Below are 20,692 nucleotides of genomic sequence, written 5' to 3' on the forward strand. Positions count from 1 at the left end.
TGGGGATGGTGAATGTTCAGGCAGACTTTCTCAGTCACTACACTCAGGGCAAAGGACTTCCGGTGATGGATATGTTTGCCTCAGATCTCAACACCAAAGTGCCTCAATACTTCAGTCGAAGAAAAAATCTCAGAGCAAAGGGCGTGGATACTCTTCTTCAGCGTTGGCTGTTGGGGCTACTTTATGCCTTTCCTCCATGGTCCATGGGGCGCGTAATTCAAAAGATTGAGGCACTGGATTGGCCCTGCAGACCTTGGTATGCCGATTTTGTGCGTCTTCTCGTCTGTCCTCTGTTCAAATTGCCCGAGTCTCGCAGTCTCCTAATCGAGAGCCCAGTGGTTCATCAATTTTTGTCTTATGACTTGACTATTGAGCGGGCTCGGTTGATGAAGAGAGGTTATTCTGCAAATGTGATTGCCACGATGCTTCGGTCGCATCGTTGTTCCACTTCACTGAGTTATATCAGGACGTGGCGGATTTTCGAGATATGATGCCTAGATCGTGACATTTCTTCATTTTGTATCTCTGTGCCTAACATATTGAATTTTTTTACAGCACGGCTTTGATAAAGGCCTGGTGCTAGCTTCTCTTAAGGTACAAATTGCAGTGCTTTCTTGTTTTCAGGAGTGCATTTAGGGAAAGACCTTAGTCATCTGGATAGCTTTGCCCTCCTTCTAGCACCATCTTTCTGGTGCTATAAGTTCTTACTAGGTCGCCTTTTGAGCCCTTGGCGTCCTTCTCTCGGAAGGATTTGATGCTTAAGGTACTGTTTTTGGTAGCTATTGCCTTTTCTTGTCGATCGCCATTTCTCGAGTTCTCTAAGGAGCAAGTGGTTTTACGCCCTGTTCCTTCCTTCCTAAGGTCTTGTCGTGGTTTCATTTGTCGCAGTCAGTGGTTTTGCCTGTTTTTGGGTGTTCCTTCGGTTTGGAGGATCAGTGTCGTTTGTGGTGATTGGCTATCATGAGAGTTCTGAACATTATTTGAAAACTACAGAGGAATTTTGGCATACAGATCGTCTACTCCTGTTAATTAGAGGATCTTGGAAGGGTGTGGCGGCATCTAAACCCACCATTTCCAGGTGGCGTAAAGAGATGATTAGGCTTCTCGGAAGGTAAGTGGAAGCATTCTGGAGGGCATGAAAGCCTATTCTAATAGAGGGCAAGCTGCGTCGTGGGTAGAGCGCTTTTTAGTGCCTCCTTTGGAGATTTGTAAGGCACTACGTGGTCCTCTTTGCTTTCCTTTTCCAAGCATTACCGTTTGGATGTTCAGTGTTCAGGAGGCTGTTTTTGATGCGAATGTTCTCACGGCGAGATTACTTGGGTCCCTCCCATAAATTTACTGCTTTGATACTTCCCATCGGTCACATTCTGGAGCGGTCTGGAGGAACATTAAGGAAGGAGACATTAGTTCTTATCTGCTAATTTGCTTTCCTTTAGTCCCTCCAGGTTGGCCCAGATCCCTCCCTTCTGTGTTTGACATGATGAAGATTGACTTTTGGGGTTTTGGTTCGTGGTGTTCAGTAGATCTGCTTGCGAGTTTGCAGGTTCGTTGTTAAATATATGAATAAACAAAGACAAGAAATGTGCAGCAATTATATTTACTATGACATTTAGCAAAAGACACCTGCTCGTTGATAGTATGCTCAAGTTTCCCAATTGCTTCTTCTGCTTTGATATGATAATTATGAGTCTAGTTACAGTTAGCCAGGGCTCTTATTTGCTCTCTCTAGGATCAGAGTTTTCAGTCTCCACCTACTGGAAGGCAAGCACAACCCATCAGTCATATTCTGGGCCAGTCCGGAGGGACTAAAGGAAAGCAAATTAGCAGGTAAGAACTCTCCTTTAGTCGCCATTCTAGAAACTTAACATGCAAAAGCTATAGCACATAATTGGAATGGGTGTGTGTACATAGGTGGGGCATGAGTGGGTCATAGACATGCCTAGCACTTAGACTAGATAAGATTCTAGAATATTGTAAATTATGCGCATAACTGCAACATTTAGTTGCAGTCATTGACACTAGCTGTTGACATGGCCTTAAATGTTGGTGTGTAAATACCAATTTATGCTGGTATTCTATAACAGCAGTTGTATGTAACTGCCGGTATAGAATTTGCATTTAGTGAGCAGCATTCTAGCACCTGAATTTCAGTAACCTTATTACGTGAGCAGGAAAGTTAGATAGGTAAAGGTGCATGAAGATTTACTTAACCCCTAGTACTGCCTCCAGCTCCACATCTTTCTATGAGGATAAACTTTCTATTCACAGCAATTTATCTGCACAAAATTAGCAAGAGTGAATAATTCTATAAAGTAGGTGCTAATGTTTGTGCACCAGTTATGCACGTAAATGTTTAAAATATTAGCTTATACATGTGTACGTGATGGGATATGCACCAAGTGCTATTCTTTTTTTTTTTTTTTTTTTTTTTTTTTCAATTATTACTGAAAAATATAAAATGAACTTGAAATCACAACAAAATATACAATAATCCCCCCCAAAACCCCCCTTACCCTCAACCTCCCCACCTTTATATCTAAGGAGAATATGCTCAGTGTCCACAGTTGTTCCTTCAGTGGACACTAGGCCCTGAACCCCCTCCCCCTCCCTAGCTGCAATGATAGCCCATAAATGAGTCCATTCCTCCTGTTGGGGATAAGATACCAGAGTAAATCTGATCAGTCAGTTGCTTGAGATCACCAATCTCTGTAACCAGCCTTGAAAACTAGGGCCAACTGCTTGCTTCCAATGAGGAGCAGTCTCACACTTGGCAGCTGCCAAACACATATGCTTAAGTCGAGTCTGCCGTTTAAAGCCCCGTTTGTTATAGAGTTCCAATAAACAGGCTTGAGGCTCCAGGGGAAAAGCAACACCAAGTCCTCTTGTCAAAAGTCGAGTCACTGAAGCTAAGTGCTATTCTATAACTATGGGCATAACTCCAGTAGCTCATTGTTTGCATGTGGGTAGGGCCATGTGTATGCATATAACTTACACAGTACTATAATTTGTGTGTATCACAAGCATTTAGGCGCACACACTTTTGTCAGCTCTGTGACTGGCATACATGCTTGTACCTAGGTGCATACACATGTAGCACCTATCAAGGAAAGTAGGCGCCTCCTTACCTTTTATATAATATATGCACCTATCAGGCAGCTTCTCGGTGCCTGTTTATAGGTGCATGGTTTTAGAATTACTCCCTTCATGAGGAAAGGGAAGATTTTGTCCACCAAGTCCCAAAATGTTAATATTGACCTCTGTGTAGATATCTTTTTATTGGTCTCATAGTTCCTTCTTTTTCCTTTCAGCTCAATTGGAACCATGTCATTACTGGTGCCATAAGCTTTCATTCATTTGTCTTTTTCCGTAGACCTTTTTACTGTTCCTAGTCTTACCGTTACACTGGTGGTCCTGAGACCAGGATCCATGCACCACATTTTTCTCAGGAACCTTGTGTCATGGGCTCTACATCTAGCCATCAGTTGTCACTCTTATTGTTGACCACAACTTCTCCAACCTTCTCATGGGCTGTGAATGCTGCCTTCAAGGCATCTGAAATCCTGGCCAGATCAGGGTAAAGAAGACCCAGTTTGTAATTAAACTAAGCACTTTTCAGTGAGCCACCTAGCCAACCCAGTGTTCATGTCTTACAAGCTTCTGTGTGATGCGGATTGCTGGTAATTGCATAACTGTTCAGTTATTATGCTGGGTACATATATAAGGAACAAAGACATCTTCTGTTCCTGCAACCATTGATTAAACTGCCTAGCCGCACTGTATACTTTTTATGTAGGAATCATCTGGGGCATGCTAATGGAGTTGATATATTGAGAGTTGGACAAACTAGGTACGGAGATCAAATCAGTTCTTTTATACTGGTAAAATCCCCTTTTCAGGGTTCATTGCAGTTTACATTACGGATATGACAAGGTAGTGAAAGATAAAGTAAGTACATGAGTCAAGAGATAAATGATGACCTACAGTTTTACCATAACTGAAATTCATTAGCATGCAGCCACCACACTTGTAAGTTTGTTTTTTTTTTGCTGCTTTAACATGTTTATTTGTCCCCTGCTTGATTGCGACTTGTATCTGTTTCATTGAATTTACAATGTGAGCCAGTATTAAAAATGCAAAATATTAACATTAGCTTTATTTTGTAACATAAGATGCATTAAATATTGTGTAAACCTTTTGCAGGATGTTGCTTTATTTCTTCAAGATTTCAGTACTCCTGAGACGTTTCTACGTGTGATTGCAAATTCCAGGTGTCCCCGGCTCACAGTAAGTAACAGTTGTGGGAAGGTCCCCTGGCCTTCAGCGTAGCATTAGCTGGAGGCTATTCACAGTTTCACAAGTATATTCACCCTATCTCAGTCAAGACATCTGAGTCTTTTGAACTGCTTTTCTGTGATTCTGCCAAACTACTTGATGGGATTTATATACAGAATACATGAAATACTTAAACAACGTTTATATAAAAAAAAAAAAAAAAAAGCAAGTTTTGTCATTAAGGAAAATACAGTATTTTGTAGACCCATGTGCATTAGCTTTGTTAATACGTAAATGGCAGAATGTCAATTACTTTGTGGGATTGTTTTACTAATCCTCATCCCGCTCCATTTGTTAGAGGGAGTGTTGTGGCTCATCTTGTGCCAGCCTTAAAGATAGGAAAAATAGTAACTTTGATGTTATTTCATAGGATCAGATACATCAGTCATCCAAAGTGTACGGCAGAATGCCTTTCATTTTGCTTTAATTTTCACATTTGGTGTCTCTTCCTTTGGTTAAAACTACAAATTTGGGCACTCACAATTTTGTTGAAATGCACTTTCTCTGTCACTTCAGTGTATTATTTACACTGCTTTGGTTTTGGCCACACAACTGTTACTGTTATTCATTTATTGAAAAGTGTTATAGTTTAAACAAACAAAAAAAAACATTAAACTTTTGAACTTGGTGAAAAAGGATTAGGCATCTAATTTTAAAATATTTCTGTTGGACAGGAAATATGTGTGGGGATATTAGCTAACATGGCCTGTTTCCAAGAGCCTTGTTTATCCATTAGTAATAATGAAGACCTGGGGTAAGTTCTGTTGCCATACACAGGATTATAATACACTAGTAAAAAAAGCCCGTTTCTGACACAAATGAAACGGGCGCTAGCAAGGTTTTCCTCGGAGTGTGTATGTTTGGGAGAGTGTATGTGAGAGTGACTGTGTGTGTGAGAGAGTGAGTCTGGGTGTGAGTGTGTCAGAGTGTGTGTGTGAGACAGTGTGAGAGTGTGTGTGTGTGCGAGAGAGTGTGCGTGAGACACAGATTCTCTGTGAGAGTGAGTGTATGAGACCAAGCGAGTCAGACTAAGATCTATAGTTTACTCTTGATTTGCAAAATATCCTGCTGTGTATTCTAACTTATGATGGGGAACAACTAAATGTTGAGAGTGTGTTCAAAGTCATGGGGGTGCTGTTGGATTCCTTATTGACGATGGAACCCTAGATTAATAGGCTGATTCAGAAAGCTTATTTTAAATTGAAGCAATGCGTCTTTTACGTTCTTATATTCTGTGAGATCATTTCAAAATCATTGTGCAGCTTTCAATTTTGGCTTTATTAGATTATGAAAATTCTTTGTATTTGGGTATATCCTCTTAAGTTTTCTAAAATTCATTTCAACAACATTCAGCTGCTAGATTAATCTTTTGCAAATCTCAACTTGATCATGTGACTGCTGTGTTGACGGAGCTACATTGGTTACCGATTGGAATTATTTTTAAAGTGTTATGTTTAGTTTTTACGTTTTTAATGGGTGCTTGTCCAGAAGATCTATTTCAGTTGGTGACAATGTGTAACTCTAAAGCAAACTCTAGTGATTGTTATCAGTTACTTCTGGTCTAGTTTTGTGGGGGGATCCTGCTTTATGGAAGGAAGCGCCTCCTCAGCGCGATGCCCCCCCCCCCCCCCCCCGCCATCGCACCCACCGTGATGCACCCACCATCACGTAGTTTTGCTGGCGAGTGACCCAAAATCCCGCCAGCAGAAGTCCTGTGTTGTCTGCTGAGTCTCACTCCAGTGATCTTCGGCATTGCTTGCTAGCCTGTGCAGGGCGGGGTTCTGTGCGTCACAGATATGAGATGTCCCTCTCCTTTCTTCTCAGGGAGCTGCTGTTGCTGCTGCTTTGTGATTCGGACCCTCTGACACTGCTGGAAACAAGCAGGTATTGTGTGCTGTATGATAAAGCCCTCCCATGGTTAAGACGTTCATCCAATCAAGCAAAAATAAAACCCCACAAAAAACAAACCCTATAAAACAATCAAAAAGTAGGGATGAACGAGGCCTTCAACACAAGAAATGTTCCAAAGTAAAAGTCAAAATTTTCAAAACACCAACAATAAGTGACAAATGACCCAACATGGTCTGTATTTCGGTGGATATGCTGCCTGCCTCAGGGGCCAATCGCTGAATATAGTGCTGTGTTGCTGAATACAGTGAGTATTGGGTTAACAGATTTTCCTGCCAGAAAAACAAGAACTAACAATCCAAGTCTGTTGAAGTACTCCAACGTGCAAGCGGGAGAACTTGTTAACCGATAACACGTAGTTTCCAAGCATCCAGTATCTATTCCTTTTCCCTCCCCACTGTTCATCCTCTGTAGCATCGCCTTGCTGAGATTTAAGATAGGTCTTACACAATGCGCTCACTACCAGGGGCGTCGCTATATGGGGGCATGGGCCCCCGTAGATTTGGCCCTGGCCCCCCCGCCGCCAACCCTGGACGTCAGACTCACAGAAACAGCCTTGCAGATCAGCAATGTGGCCGCGCCAGAGAAGAGGACTTCGGCTGGCGGGGATTGGGGACCCCGCCAGCAAAGGTACCTGGCGGTGGGGGAGGGTTAGCGGGTGGAGGGGAGGATCAAAGGTGGTGGTGGCAGTGGGGGGGGGGGGTCTGCAGCGCCGTGGGGGGGATAAAATGTGCCCCCCCCCCCCATCTTCTGCCAAACTCTGGCTATGCCCCTGCTCACTACGTGAAAGTACTTGCAAGACCTGGGAAGAAAAGTTTATTCTCTCCCCCTCAGCGATACAAAGTAGTTCACCAGCTTGCTAATTCATTGTTATGCTCCTTGTAGACCCCCTGTTTCTCTCAGGGGCAAGGTCTCCAAACAGGTTAGTGTGCATACCATGACAAAAATGAACCTCACCCTTAAGCCCAGGGTATGTGGCGTATGATCTCAGACTCTGAAATTCATGTTTCTCTTGTAAACATAGTAGATGACGGCAGAAAAAGACCTGCACGGTCCATCCAGTATGCCCAAGAAGACAAATTCATATGTGCTACTTTTTTATTTGTACTGTCCTCTTCAGTGCACAGACCGTATATGTCTGCCCAGCACTATCCCCGCCTCCCAACTACCAGTCCCGCCTCCCACCACCAGCTCTGGCACAGACCGTATAAGTCTGCCCAGCACTAGCCCCGCCTCCCAACCACCAGCTCTGTCACCCATTCTAGGCTAAGCTCCTGAGGATCCCTTCCTTCTGCACAGGATTCCTTTGTTTATCCCACGCATGTTTGAATTCCGTTACCGTTTTCATCTCCACCACCTCCCGCGGGAGGGCATTCCAAGCATCCACCACCCTCTCCGTGAAAAAATACTTCCTGACATTCTTCTTGAGTCTGCCCCCATCAATCTCATTTCATGCCCTCTCGTTCTACCGCCTTCCCATCTCCGGAAAAGGTTTGTTTGCGGATTAATACCTTTCAAATATTTGAACGTCTGTATCATATCACCCCTGTTTCTTCTTTCCTCCAGGGTATACATGTTCAGGTTCGCAAGTCTCTCCTCATACGTCTTGTAACGCAAATCCCATACCATCCTCGTAGCTTTTCTTTGCACCGCTTCAATTCTACAAATCTTAGTATCGTCCGCAAATAGGCAAACTTTACCTTCTAACCCTTTGACATTGCCGAAGGGTTAGAAGGTAAAGTTTGCCTATTTGCGGATGATACTAAGATTTGTAACACAGTGGACACCCCGGAGGGAGTGGAAAACATGAAAAAGGATCTGAAAAAGCTAGAAGAATGGTCTAAGGTTTGGCAATTAAAATTCAATGCGAAGAAATTGTATTAGTGCCTTTGCTTTCGGTACAATAATAGTTACACACACACACATGCCTTTCCTTTAAACATCCATTTAAATATATTTAATTTGTTGATCACATAGAATCTATTACTTATTGAGCATGTTCTGCAGAAGGGTAGGACATTTTTATGGATGTGTACATTAAAGTACAGTGAACTGGATCATCCAGACTTTAACTACAAACACAGCAAATCCTTAGCAGTGCAACCAAAAAGCATCTGTAGTAAAGACCCACATCACTGGACTTAATGCTGAAAAACTGAGGCATGTGTACTTCTGCAATACCTTGAACGTGTTTACTTAAACAGAAGTTATTTGTCCCTTTCTGTTCTCTAGGTTACTGCTAACCTGCCTATCCAGGCTTGAGGTAGCCAGCACGTGGGTTGAAAGAATTCGAAAGCATCCATCTGTTCGCCATGGTATTTGTTTCATCATGATGAGCTCTACAAATGGTAAGGTTACTGCTTTTAAAGCTAAGTATAAACTGCTGAAGTTAGTAGTACCTTTTGAAAATCCTACTTCTGTACTTTTCCTAGCAGCTGTGGCCAGCGGGTTACTACTACTTGGGAATGTACAAGATTGTCACGCATATAAACAGGAGGTTGTGTTGGAGTAAATGCCTTGATGCTGGTGGAAGACTGCCCGTGTGGGTTGCTGCTAGTATGGCAGTACAGCTAGAGATAGTAAGGAGGATTGTGGAAGGGGGAGGGAAAAGGGGGATTAAATAGAGACGAAAAACTGGATTACAATGCAGGACTCGTAGAGAGAGGGGAGGAAGGGCCGCAAAGCCAGCAGAACTACTGAATTTCACACATGTAATGCGCATGTGTTATTGTCACGTCTGTGGTCGTGACCCCTCTCAGGCTTACCTTATTTCTGGCGGTCAGCTTCTAAGCTGGATTTTGTCTGTTCTTCCTGAGTTAGCTCTGTCTCTGTGTGCTGGCTGCTTCCAGCATGGCTCTGATTGCTCCACTGTGCTGCACCTGTGTATGTTGAGCCTCTCTATGCTTCAGTATGCTTTCTGCCTGCTTCTTGGTTTGTGCTCCCTCGCTCTCTGGTGGCCAGAACTGGTGGCTGCCATAGACTGTCTTGCTGTCCCTACCCGTTCCAGGCTTCAGCCCAGTCCGGTCCGGATCTTCCAGGCTGCCAGACTTGTCTTTCTTGTTTGTGCCTGAACAGCACCCGTAGTTGCTTTGAGATTGCTGCAGCTGAGCCTCATGTGCTGATGGGCTTTATTAATCACCTAGAAACTTCTGTGTTTGCCTTTGCATCATCTAAGGTCCCTGGTATGTGGGTGTGCTCTGTGCACTTCTGCCTAGTCCAGTTTTATTCTGAGTTCTTGCCTGTTTCTTGTTTGTTTGTGTGTAGTTAGCTTTGGTTTTATTGTTTAGTTCCCTATCTTGTTTCTGGTCTGCATTTCCTTGTCTTGTGTCTGCGTTCTTTATTAGTGGCTGCTTGGCAGCTTTCAGTCCTGACTCTCACCTGTCTGTGTTTCTGTCTTAGTGGCTGCCTGGCAGCTTTTAGTCCTGACTCTGTTGTGTGTTTCCTGCTGGTATCCAGTTCCTGCCCAGTCCGGTAAGTCCTGTCAGCCGCCTGCACCCAGGGGCTCAACTCCTGGGGGAAGGGTGGTCAAGTGCAGGTGAAGCCTTGCTCCAGTCCTGTGTTCTTGTCCAGTGTGTTCCTGCTTTGCTTATCCCTGTCTGCAGTCCCTGCTTTGTTTGTTTGTTAGCCCAGTGCTGGTTGGGGTTGTTTTGCCTGCCACTGCCACTCCTTGGTAGCGGCCCAAGGGCTCACAAACCTAGTTGCTGCTTTGAGACCTGACAGTTATATACATTTATTTTTATATGTTTACATAATATATGCACATAATACACATGCATGGAAAATGAGCAAGCAGATCAGTATATTATCCAAAATAAGATATTTTGGATAATATACTGATCTGCTTGCTCATTTTCCACGTTGGGTTTCGCAGATCGTTTGCCTTGCTGTTTTCTGGGACCATAATACACGTGCATGTATTATATGTGTGAAAATACGATAATTTTAAACTTGGCAAATCCATATATCACCTTCAGGCTCGCCCAAAACAAAAAAGTGAAGGAAGTGTGTTTCCTACAAAAATCAAATCTAGAGAAAGCCTGTACCTGCCCCTTGTGCTCTGCACTAGCACCCTCCTCCCACCGACTGGGTACCAGCCGCCTCTGGGCGAGTCTTCTCTCAAATTATCCCCATTTCCCAGAAAGCACTCAGACCCAACACACAAACCACCAGGATTCTTGATCAGTCCAGCCAGGCAGAGGCAACAAAAATTGAACAATGAACAAAAAAATGTGCAATTAGCAAACAATAACAGGTAACTGAAATATGGATCAATTATAACACTAAACATTTGTTTACTTTCTAGAAAGTACCTGAGATCAGGACATATAGCAGCTGCTCACCAGTTATCAAATATAACTTTTTATAGGGCTTCAGCAAGGAGCTTTCTCTCTCTCTTCTCCCGGCCTGAAACTGGGACAAAAGCCAGTACAATCCAAATGAAATGAGCTTCTGGGCCAATCAGAGCCCAGAACAAGTTTCAAAAATACTGGTTACATCACTACAGACATTTCCTTTACCTTTGTGCTAACTAAAAGAAGGAGCGGTCATTCCTCTGTAACAGTTTATGTTTCAGCATTTTATTGATGACTAATCAGTGTACACAACATCTTCTTATCAGGTATCAACAATAAATCATAACATTACAGAACATTACAGATCGTCATCAGATTTTATAATGTAACAACGACCTCCCCCCCCCCTCCTCCCAAACACTGTATACATTCCTTCCCACTCTCTCCCCCAGGTCTCCCCCCACCCTCCTACCTTTATTCCCCCATCTGATAGTCCAAGTGAGCTTCCCCCCCCCCCCCCCTTCCCCCTTGTTCCCTACTACCAAACAGAGAGTAACATATGGTCTCATTGTAAGTCTAATGGAAAGTCATATGTATCATATTATTGTGTTAGGTTAAGAAGCATATTGCGTCCCCTTGGACTCATTTTCTGAATATAAGGATTCCAAATCTGTGTAAAGCATTGCAAATGTTTCCTTGACCCCTTCGCTTCCCCACCTCCCCTTGTTGCCAGCAGATGCACCTGGTTCCTCCAGTGCCAATAAGGTGGTGATTCTGAAGATATCCAATATTGCAAAATACACTTATGGCATAACAATTGGGCTCCCTTGGTTTGTGTGTCGAAAGCTTATTGTGTATCTAACACATAATGTGCCCAAGTCCCAATCACTAGGGTCCCTAAAAGTTGACACATGTACCTCCTAATGCGTTCCCAGAAAGCACGCACCCATGGGCAGTCCCAAAAGGCGTGAAAAAGAGTATGAGGGGACTGTCCACACTTAACACACCTTGCCTCCTGTGTATTTCCCATATGCGCCAGTTGTTGTCTAGCCATGTATGCCCGCATAACCACTCTATAGCCACATTCTCGTAATCGCTCATCAAAAGCCAAAGCTGGAATATCCCTCAACGTGGCTCCCACATCCCAACCTGCTATTGGTCATCCCGACTCCTGTTCCCATTTATTTTTGATTTCTGAGAAATTTTTGATATTGTTCCTGTTGATTAGTGCCCGATGCTATGACTACACTGACAAACCCCTTACCTCCAATTCTTCAAAAAATGTCCTTACTTTGTGTCCTACTCTTGTATTCAACAAATCCTGGTTTAGCGCTAGCATGTAATGTTTAACTTGGGAATAGGCAAATTGGTTTTCTGTAAGTTTTAAACATAAACATGCACCACCTGCTGGCCAAACTAGAGAAATACACTTCAAGAAATATATTCAATACAATTTACAGGCTTAAAAATATGCTGTTCTGTCACACCTTCCTCCTCAAGAGAGAGACTCTGGACTGTGACCGCTACAGATCGCTGATTGAGTCTCAATAGTCCAGTGTCAGGGTGGTTCTGGCTCTTCCTTTCTGGAGAGGCCATCAGCGTTACCATGTTTACTACCTTTCCAGTGCTTATAACAGAAGGTTTTACCATACTCGGTACATACTAACATTTTGTGAATAGTGAGGAGTATTTTCTGACAGAATCGTTTACCACACAGCTTTGTTAGCTGTGATTTATAAATAAAGCTTTTTCTACTTTCAGTGCATGTAACCTGTTTCTTCCCTGAAGGGATTCTATGCTGCTTTGACAATAATTTCTGGCAACTGAAACTTTTCTTACACTCTGTACTTGAAACTGGTCTCCTGGGTGAAATTTTGCATTTCTTGTGGAGCTTTCTTCCTAGTTGAAGCTACTGTCATAACCAGGGCATGAAGATATTCTATTATCAGTGTTTTTCTGATATTATGTAATGTTTGCTTTATTGATACAGCTTTTCCCATATTCTATACTTGTACATAATCCAGTTTCTTTACTATTTTTCAGGTGCTGCATTAGCTCCTTTTTCATACTGAAATGTTTCTCATACTTAGGTCATGTAAAATGTGTGTCTTTTATACATGTTTCCTGTTGACTTTGTGGTTCTCCCTTTTGACTGAAGGGTTTTCCACAGCCTGTACATTTAGGTAGTTTCTCTTCAGTATCAGATTGCTCTGGTAATGTCTCTGCTAAGAGGCAAGTATGGGCTCGCTATCCTGATATGCTTCTAGTAGGCTGCACACAGCTAGCACCATAGCTGTGCGATTTGCATAGGCCTTTAACATATTTCCATGAAAGGTACGCTGCTTTCTATCTTGAGAGTCCATAGATATAACATAGTTTGTATCATTCAGGCGCCTTATGACCTTGTAAGGTCCCACCCAATTAACTTGAAGCTTACTCTGACAAACTGAGACTAAAACAAGTACCTGCTGGTCCTCATAAAACTCTCTATTTCAGGCCTTATGATCATACCAGGTCATTTGCTTAGTCTCTGCTGTCTACAAGTTATCTCTGACAAAAGTCCACAAGTTCTTCTAATCTCTACCGTATATTAACTACATATTCAATTACAGGAGTGTCAGAGGTGTCAACTATCCCTCCTCTCCCAATATTCTCTGATTAGGTCAAGGGGCCCTCCCACCCGTCGGCCATAAAGCAACTCAAATGGGGAGAACCCTGTAGACTCCTGAGGTACTTCTCTGTATACAAACAGTAGGTAGGGCAAGTATTTCTCTCAGTCCCAGTCTGTTTCTACGAAAGTCTTTAACATATGCTTTAATGTCCCATTAAATCTCTCCACCAACCCATTACGTACAGATTTCACTCCACAGTGTGCCCACAGATTCTGGATCAACTCGGACATAAAGTGTGTCCCTTAGTCTGAGAGTATTTCTCATGGATACCCTACCCGGGGAAAATATTTCTAGCAGGGCACTGGCAATTTCTCTGTGGAGGATAAGGCTAACGCTTCAGGATATCTGGTAGCAAAGTCCACCACAGTCCATATATATCTTTTCCTAGTCCGACTAGAGACAGCTAGAGGCCCCACTATTTGCACAGCTATTTTCTCAAAGGGCTCATTGATAGTGGGTAAAGGTTTCAAGGGAGCTCAGGGATGATCTTGGGTCTTATCCAGTCTTTGGCGCACATCACAGGTTTGCCAGTGCTCCCAAGCAGTAGAAGTTCTGTGTCAATCTAATGTGTGTGTGTGTCACCTCTAGATGTCCTGCTAGTGGAATATCATGTGCAATCTGTAGGAGGAGTTCTCTGTATCCCCCTTTCTCTCCAGGCCCTATTAGGATCATCAGGATCAGTCTTTCTGTACAACAAGGCCCCTTTCTGTAGGATACAATCTTTACAAGTCTCACTGATTGCTTGCCCAGCCCTCTGCCTCAGGACTTCCAGGTCAGGGTCGGAGCACTGTGCTTCCTGAAAAGCATGTCTGTGTCCATATCTGGAAGGGTCTCTGCTGGTGACCCTGACAAGTCAGAGTCAACAGTCTGATCAATAGGTGTGTCAGTTAAGTCAGGCTGTTCCATACTTATGGCCCCGGTCACCTCAGGAACTGGTGCTGCTGGAAGCACTGGAGCGCCGCCTCCTGTTGCTTGATCAGCTGGTCTCACCTGGACTGGCTCAGGGTCTGGAACTGGAGAGGTGACGTCTGCTGCTTCTGCTTGTTGGGCCGCCCTGGCCTGACTACAGGTCACCATAGCGGAAATGCTGACTCCGCTATCAAGGGTAATGTTCATTGGACTCATGTCAGTCCCACACAGCATTGGTACCAGCATGTTTTTCATTATGCCTACTTCTCTGTATTCAGGCTTGGTACCCCAGTGCAGAAATACTTGAGCAATGGGGGTACATTCTCTCTGGATCCATTGGCTAGCACTACCTCTGCAGTGCGCCCTGGTAGAATAGCATCTTTCGGCACTAGCTCTGGTCGTAACAAAGTCATGCTAGAGCCAGTGTCCACAAGCCTATCCACCTGGGTCTGATTCAGAGTTACTGGGGTGCTGTAGTGTTGTGGAAACCCATCTGCTTCCTTGCATGATGAATGGCCAGTAACTAGTTGTGCTGTGATAACTGTGTGGATCTCCTTTGTGGTACTGGAGCCACCCATGAAGCCGCCAGCCTTGGTGCAGGAACTGGAATGCTCTTTATGCAGGCTTGGGGTTATCTGGGCAGTCCGCTTTGAAATGTCCTGTGCGACCACACTCATAATAAAAGCCTCGTTCCTAAAGTCTTTAGGTTTTTGGGGAACACTGACATTCTCTGAGGTTGCAGGGATATTTGGCTTAGGGTCCTGGCTGGGGGTAAGGACAGCTTCTTTTTGCCAACCAGGGACGGTTGGCCATAAAGATGGTGGCCAACTCAGCCGCTTTCTCTGGAGTATGGGACTGATGATCTTGAACATGTTTCCTCACCTCTGGACAACAGTGCTGCAGAAACCGCTCCAGGACCATCAGGTTTTGGCAGTCCTTCAGTGTTTCTGGTATCTTACCTGAATCACAAACTCGCGTGAGTATCATCCACCCCATTTTTGCAAAGTCCGGAACTTTAGTCTGTAGGTCTCTGGGATAATGGCATAACGGTTCAACAAAGCTTTGCACACCTTCTCAAACTGGAAGCACGTATCTATGGACAGTCCTTGAAATGCCTCAAATGCTCTACCAGTGAGCTTCCCTCCCAGATAATGCACCCAGTCTTTCTGAGGAATCTCATTGAGGAGGCAAATTCTTTCAAAGGCATTTAGATATCCATCTATGTCACCTCTCGTATCATCAAACTGGAAAAACAAGTTGAGCCCAATCTGAGCTGTGGATCCTGTTGTGCGCAAGGATTGGGTGGGAGCTTTGGACATGAGCCATTTCCATCTCCAGCTTCAGTTTCTGCAGCTGCAATTCCCACTTCTCTCGCTGCTGGCGCTCTTCCCAGTCTCATTTCTATCGCCGCAGCTGGTCTAGCCGCTGTCGCTCTAGCTGGATCTTAACTGGTGTGGCATTTGGCCCTACCAACTCAAGGGCCTCATCACACAAGGGGTGTGCTCCCCCCCCAGGAGAACTCTGCACAGGCCAATCCTGCAGCTTTCCCTCGCTGAGGTTATCCGGTTACTCTTGTGTTAGGACAGGCATATCCAGGCACACTGCTAATCTCCTAACACTACCAAAAAAAAAAAAAACAGGAAAGGGACCCTGTTACTGCTGCACTTGTTCACAGTGCTCTGTCATTAGAGGTTACAGACAAAAAAAAAGACTATGAACTACTTAATAGATATAAGAGTGTTAAATATAAACATTTTTTTTTTAATTTAGAACTTGCTCACACCTTTTTTCACTAGTAGCTCATGGTGTTACATTCAGGTACACTGGGTATTTCTCTGTCCCAGGAGGGCTCACAATTTAAGTTTGTACCTGGGGCAATGGAGGGTTAAGTGACTTGCCCAAGATCACAAGGAGCAGCAGTGGGATTTGAACTGGCCACCTCTGGATGTCAAGACCAGTGCTCTAACCACTAGGCCACTCCTCCGCACCACCTGCTGGCCAGACTAGAGAAATACACTTCAAGAAATATTCAATTCAATTTACAGGCTTAAAAATACACTGTTCTGTCACAATCGTGTAATAGCAAGCTGTGGTGCTGCTTCAGTAGCCATACAGATTACCATGAACATCTAACTAGCAGCCCACAGATTGACTGTGTAACTGGGTGCTGCTTGTGTCATCTCTTCTGAAAGTAGATAAAATCTTTTTGTCCTTTGACATTTTTGTGTCCATTATATTTAAACCATAACATAGCAACTTAATAGATGATGATAGAAAAGGCTAATAGATTCATCCAGTGTGCCTAGTTCTTTGCACACTGCCTCTGATATTTTGCAGCTGCCTGGGAGCTTGACTGCCTATAGGGTATCACCCTTTAGCCAACACTGATTTTTGTCATCTTTTGCTTTGTATTCCATCAGCCTGAGCAGCTGATTATACAAGATTCTTCATTGGGTTCATACCAGGATTGGTTAAAAAAAATATTGGGCACCCTTAATGGGCCTTCAGTCTTATACCTCCCCTCAATTAACTTTCAGGCTCCTAATCTGCCCCCTCAAGATGACATGATTTCAAATAAATGGAGGAGTGTGGTAGCCGTGTTAGTCCACTCTTAAGGTTATCAATAGAAATCAAACAAAATAAAACATGGAAAAGAAATTAAGATGATACCTTTTTTATTGGACATAACTTAATACATTTCTTGATTAGCTTTCGAAGGTCGCCTTTCTTCCTCAGATCGGAAATAAGCAAATGTGCTAGCTGACAGTGTATATAAGTGAAAACATTCAAGCATTACTATGACAGTCTGACAGGGTGGGAGGATGGGGGTGGGTAGGAGGTGTGCTTGGGGACATCAAAGCATATCATTGATATTCTAACAGGATGGGTGTGGATAGGTGAGGGGTGGGGTGATCAACAGAGAAATACAGCTTTATGGTTTATAATGGGCTAGGAACCCCAGATCCTTGTTAAGTCTTTTCTGTTGGGTGTTAAAATATTCAATCATTCTGACTTCAAAGGTCAAATGGATAAATGGGCTATTTGAAAATTTCCCTCCCATCCTGCAGTTAAAAGTATGCATTGATGGTTCTTTGTGTTTGTGAGGCTGTTGGGATTTATTGTTTGCTTTAACTGCAACTACTCTGCTGTCTCCCAGAAGCTGCTAGTGATGACCTAGTCTTGCCCAGTGGTTGAGCCAGCCCTTTCCCCCTTTCTCATATTTAGCTGACGACAGCGTGGCTTTTTCTTAAACTTCTGGCTTTCCGTTTCCCATAATCAGTTCTTACTGTGTCTTCAGCCTGCTAGGTAGACCTGGTATATGTGAACTTCTCTGTCTTTTAGGAAAGTGCTTTATTTTATACATATTGGTGACCTTGTTCTCTGATGAAAAGGAGAGGGAGCTCCCAGGTTTCTCCATAGTTGAAAGCAGAACTTCAAAGTGACCCTTGTATGTCCCTTTCCAAGTTGAATGTGGAAGTCTGCATAGTTCAGAGCATGGGGGCTCTTGCAGCCTTTGCACTTAACCCTGAAGGGGTAATAGGGTTAACAGAATTAAAATGGTGAAACAGATTGCGAAGTAATAGGCTGATTAAGAAACCTAGGGAGTAATTTTGTAACAATTCATATAGATTTGAGGGTCACTACCATTGTAATTTACACAAATTCTCAAAGGGAAGTCCATGTGCATTTGTCTTTGAAAATTACCCCACCAAAATGATCCACACACAATTATTCTCACTAGTTTGTGAGAATAGCTTATTCTTAGGAAGGGTTTTTTTTTTTTCACTTTAAATATTTTTATTTTGCATAACTCCGTAACAAGAGCACACCTCGCTCGCATTTACCCACACAGGGGCACATGTGTACTAAACTATTACACTATTACTTCTGAAACAACTCCCCACTGCACCCACAGCAAGAAATAACAAAATCATAACAGACACCAACCACCACCCCAACTCAACCGTATACCCCTAAATACATCATCCCCCACCCATTCACTCTAACCACCCCTCACCCCTACTCAGCATGAAATCACCCCATGATTCTTTGGTACTCTCTCTCCCCCCTCCCCCCAACCCCCATCCTATACAACTTCATTAACTTAAATACTTGTCAATTGCTGTTGTAAGCGAGCCCATCTTCCCTCATGTCTCCTTTCCCCCTCCCTGCGGTAGGCTGTTAATCTCTCCATTTGCATTAACTGACCCAATTTACATTTCCAATCACTCAGTGTCGGGGGATCAACCCTCTTCCAATACTGTGCTATGAGGCACTTTGCTGCTGCCAACCCCCAGCGCAGCCATTTTCTCTCTCTCGTCCCAAGATTCCCTCTCATTGTGTAAGCCCAGAAGGCACACCATAGGGCTGCACACCAATGATGATCCAATTAACTTTACTAAGGCCTTCTTAACCCCTTGCCAAAAAGGTACCACCCCGGGGCATGTCCACCATATATGCAAAAAGGAACCTCTTTGTAAACCACACCTCCAACACAGATCCGATGCACCAGGGTAGATCCTCAATCTCTCCGGCGTATAATACCAACGAGATAAAACTTTATATGCATTTTCCTACCCCAAAACACATACTGAAGCTTTCCGCACCTCCCCACAAATAACTTCCCACTCCTTATCCGAAAAGCGGTAACTTAAATCCTCCTCCCAAGCCCCCTGAAAACCAAATGGCCTTGCATCAAATCCCCTCAAAAATTTATATATCACTGATATTGGTCTGGGAACCTTCTTCAACAAAAGCCACAGATTTTCCAAACTCTCCCTCTCCTGTGGATTCCCCCCCCCCCCCCCCCCAACCCAGTGCCCCCCACAAAATGTTGAATCTGTATATAGGAAAACTTGTCACCCCCTGATAAACTAAACATAGAACACAACGTATCGAAGCTCTTCACCCTCCCCCCTTGTAATACTGCATGGAAATTCACAATGCCCGCTTGCCCCCACCGCACAAAACTAGCATTTGCTCTCCCTGCCCCAAATCTTGGCTCCCACCGCAAAGGCGCCAGTGTCGACGCTCCTTCCGACTGCCCCCATTTCCTCTTCACACCTCCCCACACTTCCATCAGATGCCTCACATATGGGTTCTGTATCCCTGCCAATATCCCTCCCATTCCTTCAGAAGTCCACAAATAAGAGCTCAGTGGCCTGTGCGGGCTACGTGACTACTCCAACTGACTGGCAGGCTTAGTTATCCTCCTCTCCCAGTCTACAATCATCCTCAATTGAGCAGCAATGTAGTACCATTCAAAATTGGGTACCACTCTACCCCCCCTCTCAGGATCACCCCATAACACTCGCCTCGACAAACGGGGATGCCTACTCCTCCTCCCCTCATATAAACTGTCCCACCAGACCCTGCAATTGCTTCAATATCTGTTTCCGGATCGCTACTGGTAATACCTGAAACAAAAACAATAATCTAGGCAACACATTCATTTTCACACAGCCATACGCCCCCACCACGATAGCCACAATCCCTTCCATCGGGACAACTCCCCCAAATTTGATCTATTATCTTCCCATAATTAAGACTATACACCCTATCGAAGTCCCTAGGAATCTGAATCCCCAGGTATCGAATATGGTGTTTGGCCCACCGAAACGCGAACAATGCTCTCAATCTTCTTTTTTCCCCATGAGTTCACTCTTATCCGTATTAACTCTTAGGCCAGCATATTCAAATTCCTCAAAATCCCCAAGACCACCGGACGTGACCTCTCCGGATCCACCACATAAAGCAACACATCTGCAAACAACGCAATTCAATGTTCCATCCCCCCAACCTTAATACCCTTAATATCCGAGTGTTGCCTTATCAATACTGCCAGAGGTTCCATGTACATAGCAAAAAGAAGTGGGGACAAGGGACATCCCTGCCTGGTCCCTCTACCTATTAGGAAGAAGGACGTATAGCCCCCATTAATGCTAAGGTGCACCTTCGGTGCTGTATACAACGCTGACAGCCAAGCCCTAAAATGATCTCCCAAGCCCATTCGATTCATCACTGCATGCAAAACCCCCAGCCTTTTCAGCATCTATGGCCACAGAATTGTACTATCCCGAGATCTTTGCGCCTCCCATATCAAATGAAGAGTACGCCTAATATTATCCCCTACCTGTCTCTTCGGTATAAATCCCGATTGGTCAATATGGACCAACTTCAGTAGCACTCTAGCCAGTACCTTAGCCACAATCTTTCTATCCACATTCAGAAGGGATATGGTCTCTAGGCACCACAAACTACCGGATCTTTCCCAGGCTTAGGCAAAACCGTTATCCCATCCTCAGACATGGACAGACATGGATTCCCAGCTCTACCACCAGCTGCCTTTCAGGTGCTGTGGAGGACTTGCAGCTCATCTGCATATCCTTACAGCCTTCTCCGGGGTGACACCCAGGTCCACTCCGATCCACCCAGGGCCTCCGCTCTGGGTGCCGCGCGCCGGAGCATTTTTCTCTTTGCATCTAATCTTCTTCCCAGTTGCTACAGTACCTCAGTCATTTATGGCCCCTATTCACATTCTCTTCCTAGCCCTGTCCCTTCCTAATCTTTTCCCTCACC

The 20,692-nt window shown here is 44.1% G+C and overlaps 2 protein-coding genes across 5 annotated transcripts in view; both read left to right on the forward strand.

The window, feature by feature from the left end:
• Nucleotides 1-20,692, forward strand: part of GTF2H1 (general transcription factor IIH subunit 1) — a 1,055,813-nt gene that overhangs the window by 60,828 nt on the left and 974,293 nt on the right. The gene's annotated exons all lie outside the window — the stretch shown is intronic.
• Nucleotides 1-20,692, forward strand: part of SAAL1 (serum amyloid A like 1) — a 100,235-nt gene that overhangs the window by 27,600 nt on the left and 51,943 nt on the right. For all 4 annotated transcript variants that reach the window (XM_030201096.1, XM_030201098.1, XM_030201097.1 and 1 more), the window contains exons 4-7: nt 4,201-4,284; nt 5,007-5,086; nt 6,157-6,216; nt 8,473-8,588. In XM_030201096.1, the coding sequence (XP_030056956.1) occupies nt 4,201-4,284; nt 5,007-5,086; nt 6,157-6,216; nt 8,473-8,588 (340 nt within the window). The remainder of the gene's footprint in view (nt 1-4,200; nt 4,285-5,006; nt 5,087-6,156; nt 6,217-8,472; nt 8,589-20,692) is intronic.

This window comes from Microcaecilia unicolor, chromosome 4 (genome assembly GCF_901765095.1).
Source record: "Microcaecilia unicolor chromosome 4, aMicUni1.1, whole genome shotgun sequence".
Lineage (NCBI taxonomy): Eukaryota > Metazoa > Chordata > Amphibia > Gymnophiona > Siphonopidae > Microcaecilia > Microcaecilia unicolor.